Consider the following 17,408-nt stretch of genomic DNA (forward strand, 5'->3'; position numbering starts at 1 on the left):
AATTTTCTGCCACATATGTGCTTCAATTGTCCTTCTAATTTGAGAAGTTTTTATATTTAATGGAAGTAAATAAAGGTGGGTTCAGAAAGCATAAACTTACCTTTTCTTTTTGCCACTTGGTCTTCTTGATTTCTCTTCCTTTCCCCATCTTTATGATGGACTGAACAACTAATTTTAGAGCTAATTTCTTGATAAAGCATTTGTACACTGAGGTTCCTAAGCTTCAAAAAAAAATATCTAAGCAAGAAATACAACTGTTTAATCTCTAATCTCAGCTAGGCCTATGTAAATAATCTGATAGTGCCCCCAAAAGCTTAGGAGACCTTTGAAACAGCTATGCCAATTTTCCAATCACTCTTCTGGAGCTTTGAGGAGTGGATCTATATGAGTGTTTTTCTCATTAAATTGTTTACCCAGGCCTAATCTTTGCTCTATCAAGCCAGCTATTTAGCCATGTTACAAAAAACCTCTCTGGACTACTTTTATTTATTCACCACTACCTCCATTCTTCCACCCCAATATATCTTTTACTGCTTGCTCACCAAAATGTGTATTTGGTCACAGTATTGTTTAATTCTACAGCATGATCCTCTACATCCTCTGGCTGCCATATGGACAGGCGCACCTTGCTGACTGTGGCATGTTTGAGTTTGTGAAGAGCCCATTGCACAGTAATGCTTGTGGAAGTCACATTGGCTATTTCAAATCCTTCTACTGGGTGAGGTCCTGTTAAGATGACAGAAGGGAAGTACAAGAGATTGTTACAACTCACTGCAATTGACAACACACCCTCTTGATCTTCCTCAAGAAGCAGTCCTATCAGAAACCTTTTTCTTATTTTCTACTAAGACAAATGTTGCTCTGGGATTTTGACAGGATTTCTGCAACAAAATGCATCCCCCCCTTTGGGAGTAAACGACATGGCATCTTGCATCTGTACTGGAGAGAAAGCATTTTATTCTATAGTAAAGGACTCCCTCAAGAGTTGTGACATGCTCAGTTATCAAGTAACTATTTGTTTCATTTATATCTCCTCTATTGAAACTCTCAGAACTTCCAGGCAATGGAAAAGAACTGAGTGCATCACCTGGTAAAGTCAAAGTAGAGATGTACATTTAAGTATCATTAGCATATTGATACCATTCCCCGTGTCAACAGATGATCTGACACAGCACCTTCATATAGATGTTAAAAAAGAGTGGGGGGATTTTGCGCGCGCGATGGCGGCTACTTTGTAGCCGTCTCTCCTGGGTAAGTGTAAGAACCGCTATGAACAGCAGACACCAGCTGTTCAGCGGTTCAAAATCCCCCTCCCGGGCAAAGGGGGGGGGTAGAGAGTGTCTGAATAGTGGTAGAGCCTCTTTTGCACCCCCCAAGTTTTTTTGGGGGGGGGGTGAAAGGAGTGCTCCCACGGAGTTCAGACTTGTCTCCGCTTCCCAGCTGTTTTTGTCCTCAGGGACAAAACGAGCCGCTGCAAACACCTCCGTGCTTAAAGAGAACTGGTGAGTTTTTTTATAAACGGACAGAGCTGAGTAGAGGATTTAGTTTTTCCTTTCTTTGATTTATTTGGATTTTAAGTTTTAAGACTTGCTTCTATTTTTATTCTCTCTTTTTATTTTTTTTTCTTTGTTGAAAGGGAAAGTAAAATGGCGATCGGCAAATCTCTCGGTGTTTTTTTTTCTGAAGTTAGAATGCTGACCGGCAGGCTTTTTGGTGTTTCTCTTTCTTTCCTTTCTCTTTCCCTTTTTATTTTCTTATGATTGGAATGGTTGTTTTTGGTATCTCTAAGTATTTTTTTTGGAACGGACTTTTTCTATTTAATTAATTTTTTTTTTTCCTTCTCCCTTCTTTTTATGGTAATGACCCTTTTTTGAAGGACTTTTTTCTGTTTAATTTCTTGCAATTTTTAAGAAGGAGTAAAGCTTTTTTTTAATTCTTTTTCTCTTCCTTTTTTTTCCCCTTTTTTCTTTTTATTATAATGACCTTCTTTGGAGGGAGTTATGATTTTTGAAGGAATTTTTATAATTTTTTAAGAAGGGCTAAAGGTTTTTCTTTAAGATGGCTCCAAAGCGTCCAGGGATTTCTACAGCTTCTAAATCAACAGTTTCACCCTCTTCTGGGGGTCAGCTAATAACTATGAAGGATTTGCAAAACATGATGGGAGATGTTATAATTCAAATTAGGGCAGAAATGAAAAAGATTTTAGAGGAAAATAATAAGATCTTGAGACAAGATTTTGTTTTGGCTTTAGAAGGAGTTGCTTCTGTTCTTGAAAAGGTGAACTCCCATGTGGAAGAGGTAGCTGAAAAAGTGGACATAATGGAGGGGAAAATTGAAAGTATGGAAAAAGAAATGGAAAATGAGATTCTTATGCTTCAATATGGACAAATGGAATATGCCTTAAGAATCAGAGGCCTGGAAGAGTCTTTGCAAGGAGATTTGAAAGAGATGGTTGCAAAGGACTTTGCATTGATTTTGAATAAAGAAAAAGAGGGAATACTTAGTGAAATTGAAAAATTATTTAGGGTTAACTCTGTGGTGGCAGCACAGAAGAATCTGCCAAGAGATGTGGTAATTTACTTTGGTAAAAGATCTTTACGCAATGAAATTGTGCAAGCCTATTATAAGAAGAGATTTCAAATTGCTTCACAAGATGTCATAATTTTTAAGGAGATCCCATCTAAAATTTTAAGAAGAAGAAAGGAGTTTGCTTTTCTAGCAAATGAACTTAAAAAGAGAAAAATTCTATTCAGATGGGATGTTCCGACTGGAATGGTGGTGAACTACCTGGGGACATGTCATAGACTTAATACTGTTTCTCAAGCAAAAGATTTTTATACTTCGGTCCTGGGGGTATGTGCATCGCCATCTATTAGGTCTCAACAAGTCCAGATTGAGGAGCAGAAGACAACTTGTGTAGCACATAATTCCAAAGAAAAGCAGCAACAGAAGAAGGTTAAGGAAGTTTCATATTCAGTGGTCTCTGAATCTCTGGGAGATGTTGGACCTACAAAGTCTTTGGAGCAATCTTCAAGGGTGGAATTGCTGCCTGAAATGGAAATTGGGAAATCTCAGTTTGAGGGGTATCAACAAGAGAGGAACGGGCAGAGGATAACTTGTATAACTTACAATTGTAAAGATCAACACAAGGAGGAATTTAAGGAATCCTTACCTGTATTGGCTTCGGAAGTTAGACCTACAAAGTCTTTGGAGCAATCTTCAGAAATGGAAATTGGGAAATTTCAGCTTGAGGGGCACCGACAAGAGAGGAACGGGCAGAGGATAACTTGTACAACTTATAATTGTGAAGATCAACACAAGGAGGAATTCACTGAGGAAGTTTTACAGGTATCGGTCCTTGAGACTGGTGCAACATATAAATGTAAAGAAAAAGTAACATATAAATGTAAAGAGAAAGACCAACAGAAGAAGGAGGTTGAGGAAGTTTCACAGGTACTGATTCCTGAGCTTGGGGGTCAACCAGGACTTACAAACTCTTTGGAGCGATCTTCAAGGGCAGAATTCCACGCATTCTTTTCGATGCTTGCGGGCAAGAGAGACTGATATGGATTGTGCTTATAGTAGATGCAACTGGCTATCAGACAGAAGATTATGGATATTGAATGAAAATTTTAGATAAGAAGTTTGTGTTTATAGTGGATGCAACTGGTTATTGGACAGAAAATTATGGACATTGAATGAGAACTTTAGACAAGAAGTTTACTATTGAGATTGTCGGAGAAGTAAAACTTATATCGTTTTTGGAAAATGTCTTATGTAATGTCTAAACATGTGTTTTGGGATAATAATATATTTCAGCTTTAAGTTTTAAACCTTTAATGATAATATTGTTTAAACTTGTGTTTTGAAGGGATTATAATTTGTTTATTTCAGTGAGGGGATTCTAATAAATTTGTGTTTCGAAGGGAGTATAACTTGTTTAAGTTTCAAGTAATGCTTAAATTTGGTTTTTAAATATTATTATTAATATTTCTAAGAGAAAATAATTTGTTTAATTAAATGTCTAGATTTGTTTAGGAAAGAAAGTAATGTTTAAATCTGTGTTTTTGGAGGAAGTCTATATAGAATGATGATTGTATTTAGACTTGTTTAGGATTTAAAAGTGTTTCAAGTTTTTAAATATTATTATTAATATTTTTAAGAGAAAATAATTTGCTTAGATTTGTTTAGGATTTTTAAGTTTTTTTTTTTTGGATAGGTGAGAAGATTATGAAGATTGAAGGAAATATGTATTTATTTTAAGTTTTCTAAGAGTATTTAGTTTTAATGGTATAACAAAGGTTTATATGTTTATTTTTTTGTATTAGGATAAAGAAAGAGGGAGAAATTAGATTTTATATTATAGGCATAGATATTCAAAGAAAGTAATGTTTAAATTTGCGTTTTTGGAGGGAGTTTATATAGAATGATGATTGTATTTAAATTTGTTTAGGTTTTAAAAGTGTTTTAAGTTTTTTTCTTAATTAAGCCTGTACTTAGCTCTGGGAAGTTCAGGGGAGGGCTTGGGAGGTTGGGGAGGAGGGGGGTGAGGTAGGGTTGGGGGGGGTACGGGAAGGGGATTTGTTTTTGTAAAAATTTAAAAATTTTCAATAAAAAAAAAAAAAGAGTGGGGAAAGAGTAAAGCACTGAAACATCCCATAAAAAAATAAAGTGAATGGCATAGAAAGGATGAAGCTGCAATTTACACCAGTATCCAGGAAAGTCTGTTTGTGGCTTGTATTTGAGACTAGCAGCAAGATATCCTTCTCTGCCTGGGATTTATATATTTTAATTTTTTTTAAATTAAATTCTAATTTTTAAATGTTGATTTTTAAATATTTTAAAATGCTTTTATATATGTACAGATAATCTGCAAGTTACAACCATTTGTTTTGTGACCATCTGAAGTTACAATGGCACTGAAAAAAGTGACATGACTGTTGCAGCATCCCCATGGTCACATGATCAAAAATTAGAAGCCAGATTCACTTAACAATCATCTTAGTAACTTAACAATTGCAGTGATTCACTTAATAACTGGCAAGAAAGGTCATAAAATGGGACAAAACTAATTGAACAACTGTCTTGCTTAGCAATGGAAATTTTGGGCTCAATTGTGATTGTAAGTCATGGACTAATGGTATTGTTTTTATTTAATTATTGTACACTACCCAGAGTTACTTTTCATGAGATGGGAGGCTACATAAATGTGATTAATAAAGATACTTCAGGAATACACACAATTATTCCTTTTACATAGCAAGCTCTAGTTCTGCTGCTTCCAACCTGATACTTTACATTCGGGCTAGTATTCCTGACTTTCTGAGAATTATAATTTCCAAACTTCTGGAGAGGACCAATGGGACAGATACTCTCACCAGTCGTTCATGAACATAAGAGCATAGAAAATGTAAGTCCATGAACAATAGCACCATCTATTCAGCAACTTTCTTCAGAGCTAATTTAGTGCTATGTAATTCATATTAGTAGGGAAGTCCCTGGAACAAATGTACTAAAGCCATGTGACTTTTATAAGTCTTATGCATTCATATTATAGCATAATCCCATAGAAAAATATTCAAACTTTTAGCTGCATCACTCATAAACAATAAGTCCCCCAAATATTTCATTGGCATAGCAACTCTAGTAATCCAACTGGTTCTTATTCTGCTTTTTGAAATAGCAACAGCCATAAAATAAATAAGAAAAATATCTGTATCATTATGGCTATAAAGCAGCGCACATAAAACTTGAAAAAGCCTTTCCCTTTAAAATGTTTTAAGTAGAAGATCGATACAAGTTAGTGAGATCAATACATGCTAGTAAGTTAGTATGAGAACAATGCAAATAAATTTTGTTCACATGAAGTATCATTAGAGCTCAATACAATTCCAACAGAACTATTGGAGATTTTTAGAGATTTTTAATACTGCAGAAAGACATTTGTCTTCTCTTAAGCTCCCAGTTCCTTCAACGGTTTAAGGAATATACCGTATGCATGGTCCTGTGGGAATTTATTAAGTATCAGATGCAGTGCCCAATTCTTAGAAGAAATAAAAGCAAAAGTCTTCTTTAATTGTGAACATTAGTAATGATACCATTGTATAATAATAAGAAATATTATGGCTCCTCCTTCTGAGCAATTCTTTTCAGGAACTGTAGTTCATATACTTGAGGAAGAAATACTTTCCTCTTGTTTTCCTAGACTAAAAAAAGAACCCCAAGTTTAGCAGCATTGCCTAGGACCGTGGTGGCAAACCAAGGGCATGCGTGCCACAGGTGGCACGCAGAGCCCTCTCTGTGGGCACGCGCACCATCGCCCTAGTTCTAGGCCTTCAGCTGGGTTTTATAAAACCTTTTCACTTTAAGCCTCCGCTGCCGTGTGCAAAAAAAAAGAAAGGTTCAATCAATCAATTTCAACTTCTCGGGGAAAAAAATGATCTTGCAAAGTTGGAATTGATTGACTGGACTTTTTAGTCCAACCGAGTCTGCCATTACCACCACAGCCACGCCCATCCAATGGGCCACATTCACCCTTGGCCACACCCAGCCAATGGGCCACGCCCACCCGGCACCCGACGATACATAAGTGGGTTTTGGGTTGCAGTTTGGGCACTCGGTCTCTAAAAGGTTCACCACCACTGGCCTAGGATATTTCATTGTCTATGGCTTCACATGCTTTTTTTTTTTTTTAATAAGGTATGATATGGTGTCTTTCAATTGCACTTAATTTATCCTAATGTACTGAATTGCTAAAAACCAGGACAAAAGAAGGGAAGAATTGCAGATTAATAGGTCATTTAATAGGCTAGAGGTCATTTTGCTCAAATCAATTGTTTCTACCCAATTAAAATACTTTAAACCATTTTATTCTCTGCCATTCTATGGAATTCTACTCTTTAATACACCTGGATTATTAAATACTCTCAGTGTTATTTATTTTAGGACTCTTCTTTGGAAAAAAAAATCCCAAATCAAAGACAAGTAGGAAACAGTAAAGCACATATAAACTTGTAAATAATTTGTCTACACATTCTATATCTTTAAGAGTAATAATCAAAATTAATTCACTTTCTATATCCAAAGGATACTAATAAATTATCAAGCATAATAATTCAGGTTCTTTTAATTTTTTTTTGTTTATTACAATTAAAGAAATCAAAATATTACAAGCTAGCTAGCATGCAGTAGCAAGTTGAATCTTTGTTGGAAGCGTTTTAAGCACTGTCTGAAAATGCAATTAATCTGAACTAATTCAACCTAAGATTACATCATATATAAAAAATATTTACAATGAGCATGGTAATGCCTGATTATAGTTTTGTAACTGCCATTGCAAATTATTTGTTGCAACTTTGACTTTTACAGATTGTGATTATAAGGTAATATATTTGGAGAAGATGACAAAATTAATGCAGCATTTTTCCTTTCATTCCTATGCTACGATTCATTTCCCTCTAGTTATAGATTGATATTCTTGTGATAAGCAGCATGTCTAAATGTGATGATGCTAGTTTGGTATAGAGGAAATTTCTACTATGAATTAAAGAATGGTGTCCCACTATTCTTATTGTACAGCTTTCCCCAATCAAATGCCCTTTGTCCATGCTAGTTGTAGATTGTGGAACTCTAAGGGAGAATAGCCAGGTTCTGGAAGGCTGTTACATATGTTAAGGATCTTGCAAAATGCCTTGAGGATCCTTGAGCACACTTGCATGGCATTCTAGCTACTGCAGCCAGGCATTTCTGTACCCACAACTCTATTCCTCTAAAGGAGCTACTCACTAGTACGAGTGACGAGCATGATGGGCCTGCTGATATCATTCTTGTTATTCGATTTGCGTTTGACTGAAAAGACAGAAATATTGTAGGCTTTGCCGGAGGCTAGTGCCCGCAAATGGTGGGCAGCACGACTTCGGTCCACATAATCAGTCCAGCGGTAAGAGCCGTCGAAGGATACGTACGTCACGGCGTAGCCATCAATCATATGTTTGGCAGTCAGGTCCTTGGGCGGGCGCCAAGAGATTGACAACCCATTCTCCTCCACTTTTTCCACCTTTAATGACATTGGTGGCAGCAGCTCTTCATCGTATCAGTGCCAACAAAAAGAAGGAAGAAAATATATAACTCATTTAAATGAGTTAGTTTGGCTTCCCACTGCCTAATTTCTTTCAGACAACTTCCAGAATATGTAGCCATATTGGAGGCACCCTAGTTTGAGAATAGCCATTTGTTACAATTCATGACAGACTGTTTCAAATTACTGCCATACTAGGAGCCTCTTCTCTCTCTCCCCACTTCTCTCTCTCCCTCTCTCTCTGTGTAAATCGTCACAACAACAGTTGTAGCAATGCAATCAAAGTCCCAGTCAATATATATGCCCATCAGTATAACATGTATATATAAAGAGATGGATCTTTGTGCTGTGGTGATCATCTTGACTTTTTTTAACACTGTGCCCTTTTAATGAAAAGGTTTTCCTTCCCGTATTTCCTTGGCCAACATTACAATATACCTGGAAGGAAAACTGGGAAACAAAAATAAAATAATAGAATTTAGCTATCTCAGAAGAATCAACAAAATATCATGAGAAGATGTTTTTTGCAATTACAGTATCTATACTAAAACCAGTGACACTTTCCTAATGAAACTCCATCCAGCAATTTAAATTGTTGACATGGATGTCAATTTTTCTTCCCAAATGAAGAAAAAAATGAGGAGGAAAATGTATTCAATCCATACAATTACTATTTTCTAGGATGAGCATGAGTTTGATTACCTTTCTCACAATTCCTGCCAGTATAGCCCACTTTGCAGGTGCAGATGTGAGATTCATTAGTTTGTAGACAGTAGCCTCTATTTCCACATGGATTGAAGAAACAGGGATCACTAACTAGGACAGAAGAACAAAACAATTCATTGAGGAACACAGTTTATACAGATGAAAGTGAAAATGTTTGTAAGGGAAGACCGAAGTTCATTAAAAAGTATTTATCTATTCCTTTTACTGTCTTGGAAAATAAGCACCTTTGAGTTTACTAAATGCCCTTGCATTCATGTTACCTTACCTGACTCACAGTGATAGCCAAAGAAGCCTTCTGGACAGACACATAGATAAGAACCACTGTGATTTTCACAACTTCCTCGATTCTGACATGGATTTGATTTACAGGCATCCACTTCTGGGGAACATAAATACACTCACTCAGATATCTGTAGGAAGGTGTCACATGGAATTAAGAAGATGACTCTGCTTCTGGTGGATAGCCCTTTATAAAGATGCCTGCTGTAATGCAGTGAATAACACACCTTGGCTGGATCCAGATAATATACAGTGCATTCAGAAAATATTCAGACCTCTTCACTTTTGTCAATTTTTTTATGCTGTACCCTGATTCTACACTTGTTGAAATTCTTTTTTTCTCTCATTAATCTACACTCAGTACCCCATAATAACAAAGTGAAAATAGAATTTTAGAAATATCTGTAAATTTATTAAAAAGTGTAGATTAATGAGAATACACTGTATACTTTCTCTTTAATAAGCATGAAATTGGTGGAGGGAAATTATGTCAGATAATGACAACATTATATCTATTCAAGAAAACATTAAGGGTAAAATACTTAAAGGGCCCAGGTGACTGCAATTTCAGATTTGTTTTTTTAGCAAACTTTTCCGAGGTTTTCTATTTCATTAAGAAATATATCATTTGGGTGATTATCTGAAATGACAATCTGTCTATAATGAATAGCATCATGACAGTGGAAATGTACAAAAACATATAAAAGTAATAGAAATACATCACAGCTGGCTCAACATAGCCTAATCACTGCAGATTATCATAATCATCAGTGAGATGATTATGTGACTACTTCACGCCATCTAAAATATCTATCAGAATGTATAAAATCTGTAAATTTTTAAACAGCATTTTTAAAGAATTAGAGCAGTGATATGTTCTAATTTATACTGCTGTGCACAGATCAGCTACAAGGTTAATTATAGAAAAAACTAATTATAGAAAAAACACCCGGCCTTCCAATGTCAAAAGGAATAACTTCTTTAAATAGCTATGATTTTTCCTGTAAGTTAAATTAACATTTATACTGAATAAAGTGTATTTATGAGACAGATCAAACAATACAACGATGCTTATCTTCCATTGATAGTAACAAGTGATATTGGAAGTTCTAAAGAACTTTCTTAGACTTCATTTTCACTCATTCATTATTTACCCATTTCACAATGCGTTCCAATGAAGCCTTCAGTACAATGACAGATAAATGATCCTGGCTGGTCTTTGCAGACTCCACCATTTTTGCATGGACTAGATTGACATTCATTAATTTCTGCAGGTGTAAAAGAAAAATTAAAAATTAATTGATTATTCAACCCAACAATAATGATGTGCTAGAAAACCAGCACCACTGAACATCCATGGGATAATTTTTCATGAAGTTTAAAGTGAATTGTCTTATCTACCATTTCAATTAAACCTTACTGTTTTACTTTTGCAAAGTTACAAAATAACTTTCATACTTGATAGCCACAGCAGCTCCTCAAAGTTTAAGAATTGCAATGAATTGTCACCAAGAACTACATAGTGCAAAATTTAATGAGATTAAACAATTATTTGTGCAAGTAAAGGGACAGCAAGACAATATGAAGATCAACATATGCAACATAATGATGCATTATAATTAATACTACACTACAGTGAGTAAGGGAGGTGGCCTTGACAGAGATATGCAAAATCCTTGCCAGGACAATAAAGGGCAAAAAGCCCACGAGAGACAGAAAATATTTGGAAGTGGCTCTGGCAGATACCTCACTTTGGTGTAGATGAGGATATGCTTTAGGATAATATACATTTCTTAGAATTATATGCCAAGAAGTGTCAGTACAGTCATACTTAATTGTAATTTTGCAGTAGCAACAGAATTCCTAGGAGGAATTCCAAAAAACAACACCACAGGGTGTCATTTATGACTGGAAGAATGACTGACTCATATGTCATGTGCCTATAGCTATAGTACAACTATGCCTTGACAATATCAATCCCCCACTTTGCATCAAAATGTTGTTTTTCTCATATTCCCAGTCAATGAATGAGACAGCCTTAGGTTGTTATAAACTGTATCAGTATACAAGTATTACTTTCCCCTTCCAATGTCCAGTGTGTGATCAGAGGTTGTTTTTAGAGTGTTGGGAGATGCAAGTAGATCCTCTCCTTCTGGTAACTAGCCAGACTTCCTACAGACATTTTTCTCCTAGCATTTGCTCTTCTCTTAAGCACTGTGCTTCTTGACTTCATTTCAAATCTCTCACTTTTGACACTACGTTTGACACTAATTTCTCTCAAAAAGCAGAGGAGAGAGGACCAGATCTTTACAATTTCACTCCAGAAAAAAGGGAGATGTTACTGCTAATTTACTTTAAGAATATCCTGCAGTGTATCTGTACCATAAGATACAATAGCCATATTTTTTATGATTACAGGTTGTTAAAAGCCATGAACCTAACCTGAAATTTGACAGCTTTGAATACTATGTCAAACCTTGAAACAGAACACAAGTAGCCTCACTTAACTAAGATAATTGGGATTGGAATTTCTGTCACTAAGCAATGTGGTTGTAAAGCACATTATGTGACCACATGGCTTAACAATGGCAATCCTGGCAGTCCCTATTGCCATTATTAAGAGAGGACTGTAGATTGTTAAGTAAGGGCTTCCTGCTGGTTTCCAACAAACAAAGTCAACGTGGAAGCTGGCACAAAGTGGCAAATTTTGGGCAGCTTGCAAGCAGGCCAGTGTGTGGCTGAATGTTACAGAATGCAGCCCCGTGACGATATGGCTGCTGCAGTGCACCACAAGTGTGGCTAGGCAAGGGTGGCTGCTGCAGAGTGTGGGAGAGCATGCAGGTGGCTACCATGACATGATGTGAGCATAGCCAAGCAGGAGCATGGCTGCAGAGGAATGTGGTAGGGTACCCAGGTGGATGGAACTATGTGGCATGAACATGTACAGGTGGTGGCTGCTGCAGAGTACACTGGGGCACATAGACACAAAACCAGCTGGATGACTTTGGGCCAGTCCCTCTCTCTCAGAAAGCATCCAATAGCAAACTATTTCTGAAAATCTGCAAAGAAAACCACAGAGTGTAGCCCAGGCAGTGATCAGTAGTCAAGACTGACTTGTAGACAGACATGTATCCCAGAAAAAAAGTGGTACTCTTGCAGGGCATGGGATAGAAAGCAAACAAATCATACTAGAGGAGCCAAGTCTGAATTGCCACTCAATGCACAGTGCTTCAGTGCACCATCATTGTTTTCCTCACTGTCTGATGACATGTTAAAAAGGGACAGCAGCAACAGAAGAACAGGACAACCTTATCCAGGAATAAACAGATACAACAAAGGAAGCAGCTATTTTTATGTTGTTGCTTTTATATGACTCAAGCAAAAGCAGATGTCCTTGCTCACAGTAGGTAAAAGACAATAGTCATAATTCTATAAGGAGAGAACTGATTGAACAAGAGGCAGATTTTATTTTTATTTATTTAGTTTGCTAACTGAGCCCGATGAAGAAATAGATATAAATGTAATTCAATACATCCAATAGTTAAGGAATGTCCTGGGATTATTTTGTAATTTGAAAAAGTACTGTGGAATGTGTTGGCCATCATTTTATAACATAACTTTCTATTTGTTTGGTTAATATTTTGCTACTTTCATTTTTTGTGAAACCCTCCCCTTGTAAACAATGGCATTATTTCAAGCTTGCATCACTCCATTCCTGAATAAATTATTTGCAGCGCTCCCAGCACTAATTCCTCTCATTCTTCTTAGAAGAATTGCACTAATGGCTTGGGTTTTGCCTTTATCTCTGTCAAACAGAAGTTTCATATCTGAAAAGTTCTGCTGTTCTCCCAAGCAGAGAACGAAAAGAACAACTATTCAACTGTGATCCAGCTGATAAAAATCTTATTTTGAGACCAGGATATTTCACACACCACAAATTTAGTTGTTAAGATTATCCCCCAACATCTGGAGGTCAGGTGCATAATGATTGGTGAAATTGCACTTAAATGGAATTCACTTTAATTTTCCATTTTAATCTGATCTGTTGTGGACATTTCGGGATGTGATGTTTTTGTTTTCCTTATTTACTTAGGACTCTTTATAGGAAGAACTCTTCTCCAGAACATATGAAGAGCTCACTATGGAGAAGTAATAGGACCTTGCCCCTTTCTAGCCTTTAGGCAAGAGATCTTAAAAGAATCCAAATCTGAAAGGAATTGCAGTAGTTTACAGCTAAATCACACAATAGCAATAGCACTTAGACTTATATACCGCTTCACAGTGCTTTACAGCCTGCTCTAAGTGCTTCACAGAGTCAGCATATTGTCCCCAAACAATCTAGGTCTTCATTTTACCAACCTCGGAACGATGGAAGGCTGAGTCAACCTTGAGCTGGTCAGACTCAACCTACCAAACTGTTGGCAGTCAGCAATCAGCAGAATTAGCCTGCAATACTGCATTCTTAACCTCTGCACCACCATGGCTCACAATATACTATAGGTGATAATATTCCAAACCTGATGTGCTCAAACGCTTAGTTCTTCCTGTCCTAAAGTGCGTTCAAAATGTCCTTCCTAAAATACATGCAAATAAAACATTGCCACCTTAGGTCTGTTAGGAAAGGAAACATGGGCTAAGTATTTAATTACATGATGGAATGCTTTTCTAGATAATCATATTTCCTCTCCATAGAACATTAGCAAGCAAGGAAGAAGAAAAGTTGCATATGTAGGCACAGACAGTTGTGTGAAATAAATAACTCAATGAAAAATGATTAGAGTATTATACTTTGCTGTCATCACTGCATCCCCTCCCCAAATATAGCTGTTTCACACAATTTGCCAACATTTCTCACTTATGTTAGCTTTATTCAAGTTAGTATACTCTAGATATGTTCAATTACTCATAGTGGCTTGGAATTCTGGGAACTGTAGTTTGATTCATTTGATAGATAATGACTTAAAATACAGTGCAGTTCCAAACAAATATATCTACTACATCCAAGGGACTTCTAGGTTCCAAAACAAGTTTACAATTTTACAGTCCTTCTGGACTCACAGCTCTGCTTCAAAAGCAAATGGAAATTGTGCTAGAAGGGCCATTGTCCACCTTCAGCTGGTGCAATCAATGCAGCCTTACCTAGTGCAGGAAGACTTGACTACAGCAATGCATACCCTCATGCTGCTGCAATGCATTCTATATAAAGCTTCCTTTAAAAAACACTCAGAAACTGCAGTTGAGCCAGAATGTAGAGGCCTGTGTTTTGACTTGTACCCAATGTTGAGAACACATAACTCCAATACTGTCAGCTCCTGTACCAGTTGTTGGTTGGTTTCTAAGTATACTTTAAAAGTGCTGGTGTTGACAAGGAACTAAAGCCAAGAAATGCTGCTTTTCAGTTGTTTTGGAATGGTCTCCTATAAAAGATTAGACTGGCTCCTTTCCTGATGACTTTTAGGCAAAGATGAAAGTTTGAGCTTTTTGAAGAGTGTTTCAGTTTAGTATGTCATGGAACCACATTCTATTCATTTTTTGTTTTTGTTATTGTGATTGTTGTGGATGATTTATTAGGATATGATTTTAAATGTAAATTTTTAAAATATTTACTTTGAATTGTACTGTAGATGTTTTGATTAGCGTTTTGCTTGGAAGATGCCAGGAGCCCTTTGATTGCAGTAAGATCTGATAGACAAACTAACAAAAATTTCCTAAGAACTTTTATGCAATTTTTTATATTTATTTGTTTGTTTGTTTGTTTGTTTATTTGTGTATTTATTTACTCATTTATTCAATTTATATAGGCATCCAACTTAGTCCAATGAGTCTGGGCGGCTACCAGATGGCTCTGGGTGGTTTGCCCAGAAAGAATCTTGCCCATTCTTTCATAGCTTTTTGTCAAGTTCTTACAATATAACGTTTTAGGAAAGCTTTCAGGTATGGCTATCATATATGGGCTGCTAAAATTGGAAGTGCACTAGATGGTAAGAAAGTGTTGGAGTTTTCTGAATCTCTTTGTCATCTCATAGGGGTCATTCTGACCTTGGCACCCCATGTGATGTAGCCCTGTTTTTGAGATCAAAGGATCCAAAGTATTAACAGAGTTGTGATCCAATTAGCAATGTATTGCATTAATAAACAATGACATTAAACAATTTCCTAGCAAAGATATTTATATATTCTCTTACCCAACTCACAGTTGTTTCCTGTATAGCCAGCTTTACACAAGCAAAGGTAATGGGCAATTTGATCTTTGCACAACCCCCCATTCAGACAGGGTTGAGATCTGCACTCATCGATTTCTGCAAAAGAAGGTAAAAGAAGCACCCATCACCTATCTGCAATGGAAAACCTGATGTCTAGAAAGCATCTGGAAAGAGACTGCTGCATTCTTGTTTCTTAAATTATAAGTGTATTGATATTGAGTATCATTAGCTTGAACATCAAAAATTGTGCATTTTAAAAATAACCTTCCCTCCCAATCATCAGAACACAGGGAATATGGTTTTTAAGAGAAGTAGGTAAATAGACAAAAAGGAGTAAACAATTGCAATATCTTCTCTTCTCCCCAACACATTTCATATAACTGGGAAAAGCCATATCTGATACAAAAAGTTATAGATTCAAACCCTAACAACCTAAGTGGAACTAAGAGATCTATCCAAAATAAGGAAGAACTGCTACAACTCAGTACAAGTGACTGTAAATGGTTACAAATGGACCTTATATCTGTATACATAATGTCATTTTAAAAGACAGCTTCCTAAATTCTGGAAGATTTTTCTGATGATTTGGTAGACTTGAAGCATAGAAAATAGGGATGCTTCATCCCTTCTTTAAGAAGGATTACTTCCCTTTGGAATTTTATTCGTAATGCTTTATTGTAGGGAAGAATCACTGTTCATTATTATTGTTATTGTTGTTATTATAGTCATTATGTGAGCAGAAACTTCTTATGGAAATGTAGTTAATGAGTTCCTTCCTTCTTTCCTCCCTTTACTCCATTAAAACACGGATACAATATTTAACATACAGAAAAATAAAAAACAATAAAAATGCTGACTTCTGCAAATGATAGCTATTGCTAGAAACTTGTAACCTTTATAATCTTGCAGAAGGAAGATTGTAATTTCTTGATCATATAACTTAGGTTTTTTTTGAAAATCAGGTTTATGAATGCCAGACATCATGGGTGGTACAATTGGCATTGCAACAATACATGGTTCAAATTTTAAATCAGAGTAAATACACATATGGTTATTGTACAGGATATTAGTATATCTGGTAGTATGCCAATTTGAGCTAAGATTAAAAAAAATCCCCTATGTGGAACATGTAAGATGTTGTAGAGGTATCTAGGAATTGTCCATGAAGAACCTGCAATTATTCCATAAGGGTGCATGATTGTAACTGTACCATTTTGTAGGTCTATAAACCTCAAAAGTTCTATTTAAATTCAATTAAGACTTTATCTGGACCCAAGCATCAATACTGCCAGGAATGAAAAGTCACAATATGCTACATCAGAGTCAATTTATTTCTTCAGGGATGAGGAAAATCTATCTAGTAGGAGGTGATGAATCAGGAACACCCTTTTTTTCTACGTGTTTCAGCCAAAATCTGAGATGGCAAAGTCTCAGGCTAGCCCCCCAAAAATGCAGCCAAGCTCTAATTGTACAAGGTCATTTCAATGAAGGACATGAAGTATGGCTTTCAGAAACTTAGACTAAATCGCTTCTAGGGTACAGGCATCTTTATAAGCATAAAGCTATGATTTATACAGCAGCAAACCAGAAACTTTGTTTTAAATAGTTTAATGATTCTTGGAGTTAAGGATATTACACCAGTCATCTGTAGGCGCCATTGATTACAGTAGATAACAGGAGTTTTCTATTATATTTACGGGATGATGAAGGGAATTGCTTCTCCTTCACAATAAACCCTATCTATTCAATCTTTACGTCTTGTAGCCATATCAGCATTATCTTACTTCTTATTCTTCTGTCAAGAATTATCCACACAATATTTTTCTTGAGTTTGCAAGTGCTATATTTGCTGGGCATAATGCAGGAATCTTGTCTGAACTAAACTGCTCAGAATAGACCACGGCAAACAGATGCTCTGCAAGCATTCCACATTTTAACTCTCATCAGAACTGGCTTACATGGCTCATAATAATAGGCTGGGAGACCTAGTCCCAAAAACTGTATAGAGCACCACATTGCCTGTTCCTGGTCCTGGATAACTATTTGTCCTGGCAATGTCTCCTATATTTAGGATATTCTCTTTTAATAGCACAAAGCAGGTACAAAATTGAGGAGATGCTTGA

At 36.2% G+C, this 17,408-nt stretch overlaps 1 protein-coding gene across 7 annotated transcripts in view; it reads right to left on the reverse strand.

Moving 5' to 3' along the window:
• The window catches only part of SNED1 (sushi, nidogen and EGF like domains 1), a 91,602-nt gene that overhangs the window by 21,181 nt on the left and 53,013 nt on the right, over positions 1-17,408 (reverse strand). For all 7 annotated transcript variants that reach the window (XM_039320584.1, XM_039320585.1, XM_039320586.1 and 4 more), the window contains 6 exons: positions 15,268-15,381; positions 10,237-10,350; positions 9,069-9,182; positions 8,780-8,893; positions 7,786-8,082; positions 543-726 (listed from right to left, as the gene is read on the reverse strand). In XM_039320584.1, coding sequence (XP_039176518.1) covers positions 543-726; positions 7,786-8,082; positions 8,780-8,893; positions 9,069-9,182; positions 10,237-10,350; positions 15,268-15,381 — 937 coding nt within the window. The remainder of the gene's footprint in view (positions 1-542; positions 727-7,785; positions 8,083-8,779; positions 8,894-9,068; positions 9,183-10,236; positions 10,351-15,267; positions 15,382-17,408) is intronic.

Source organism: Crotalus tigris, unplaced genomic scaffold (genome assembly GCF_016545835.1).
Source record: "Crotalus tigris isolate CLP2741 ecotype Arizona unplaced genomic scaffold, ASM1654583v1 scf7180000023658.1318691, whole genome shotgun sequence".
Taxonomy (NCBI): domain Eukaryota; kingdom Metazoa; phylum Chordata; class Lepidosauria; order Squamata; family Viperidae; genus Crotalus; species Crotalus tigris.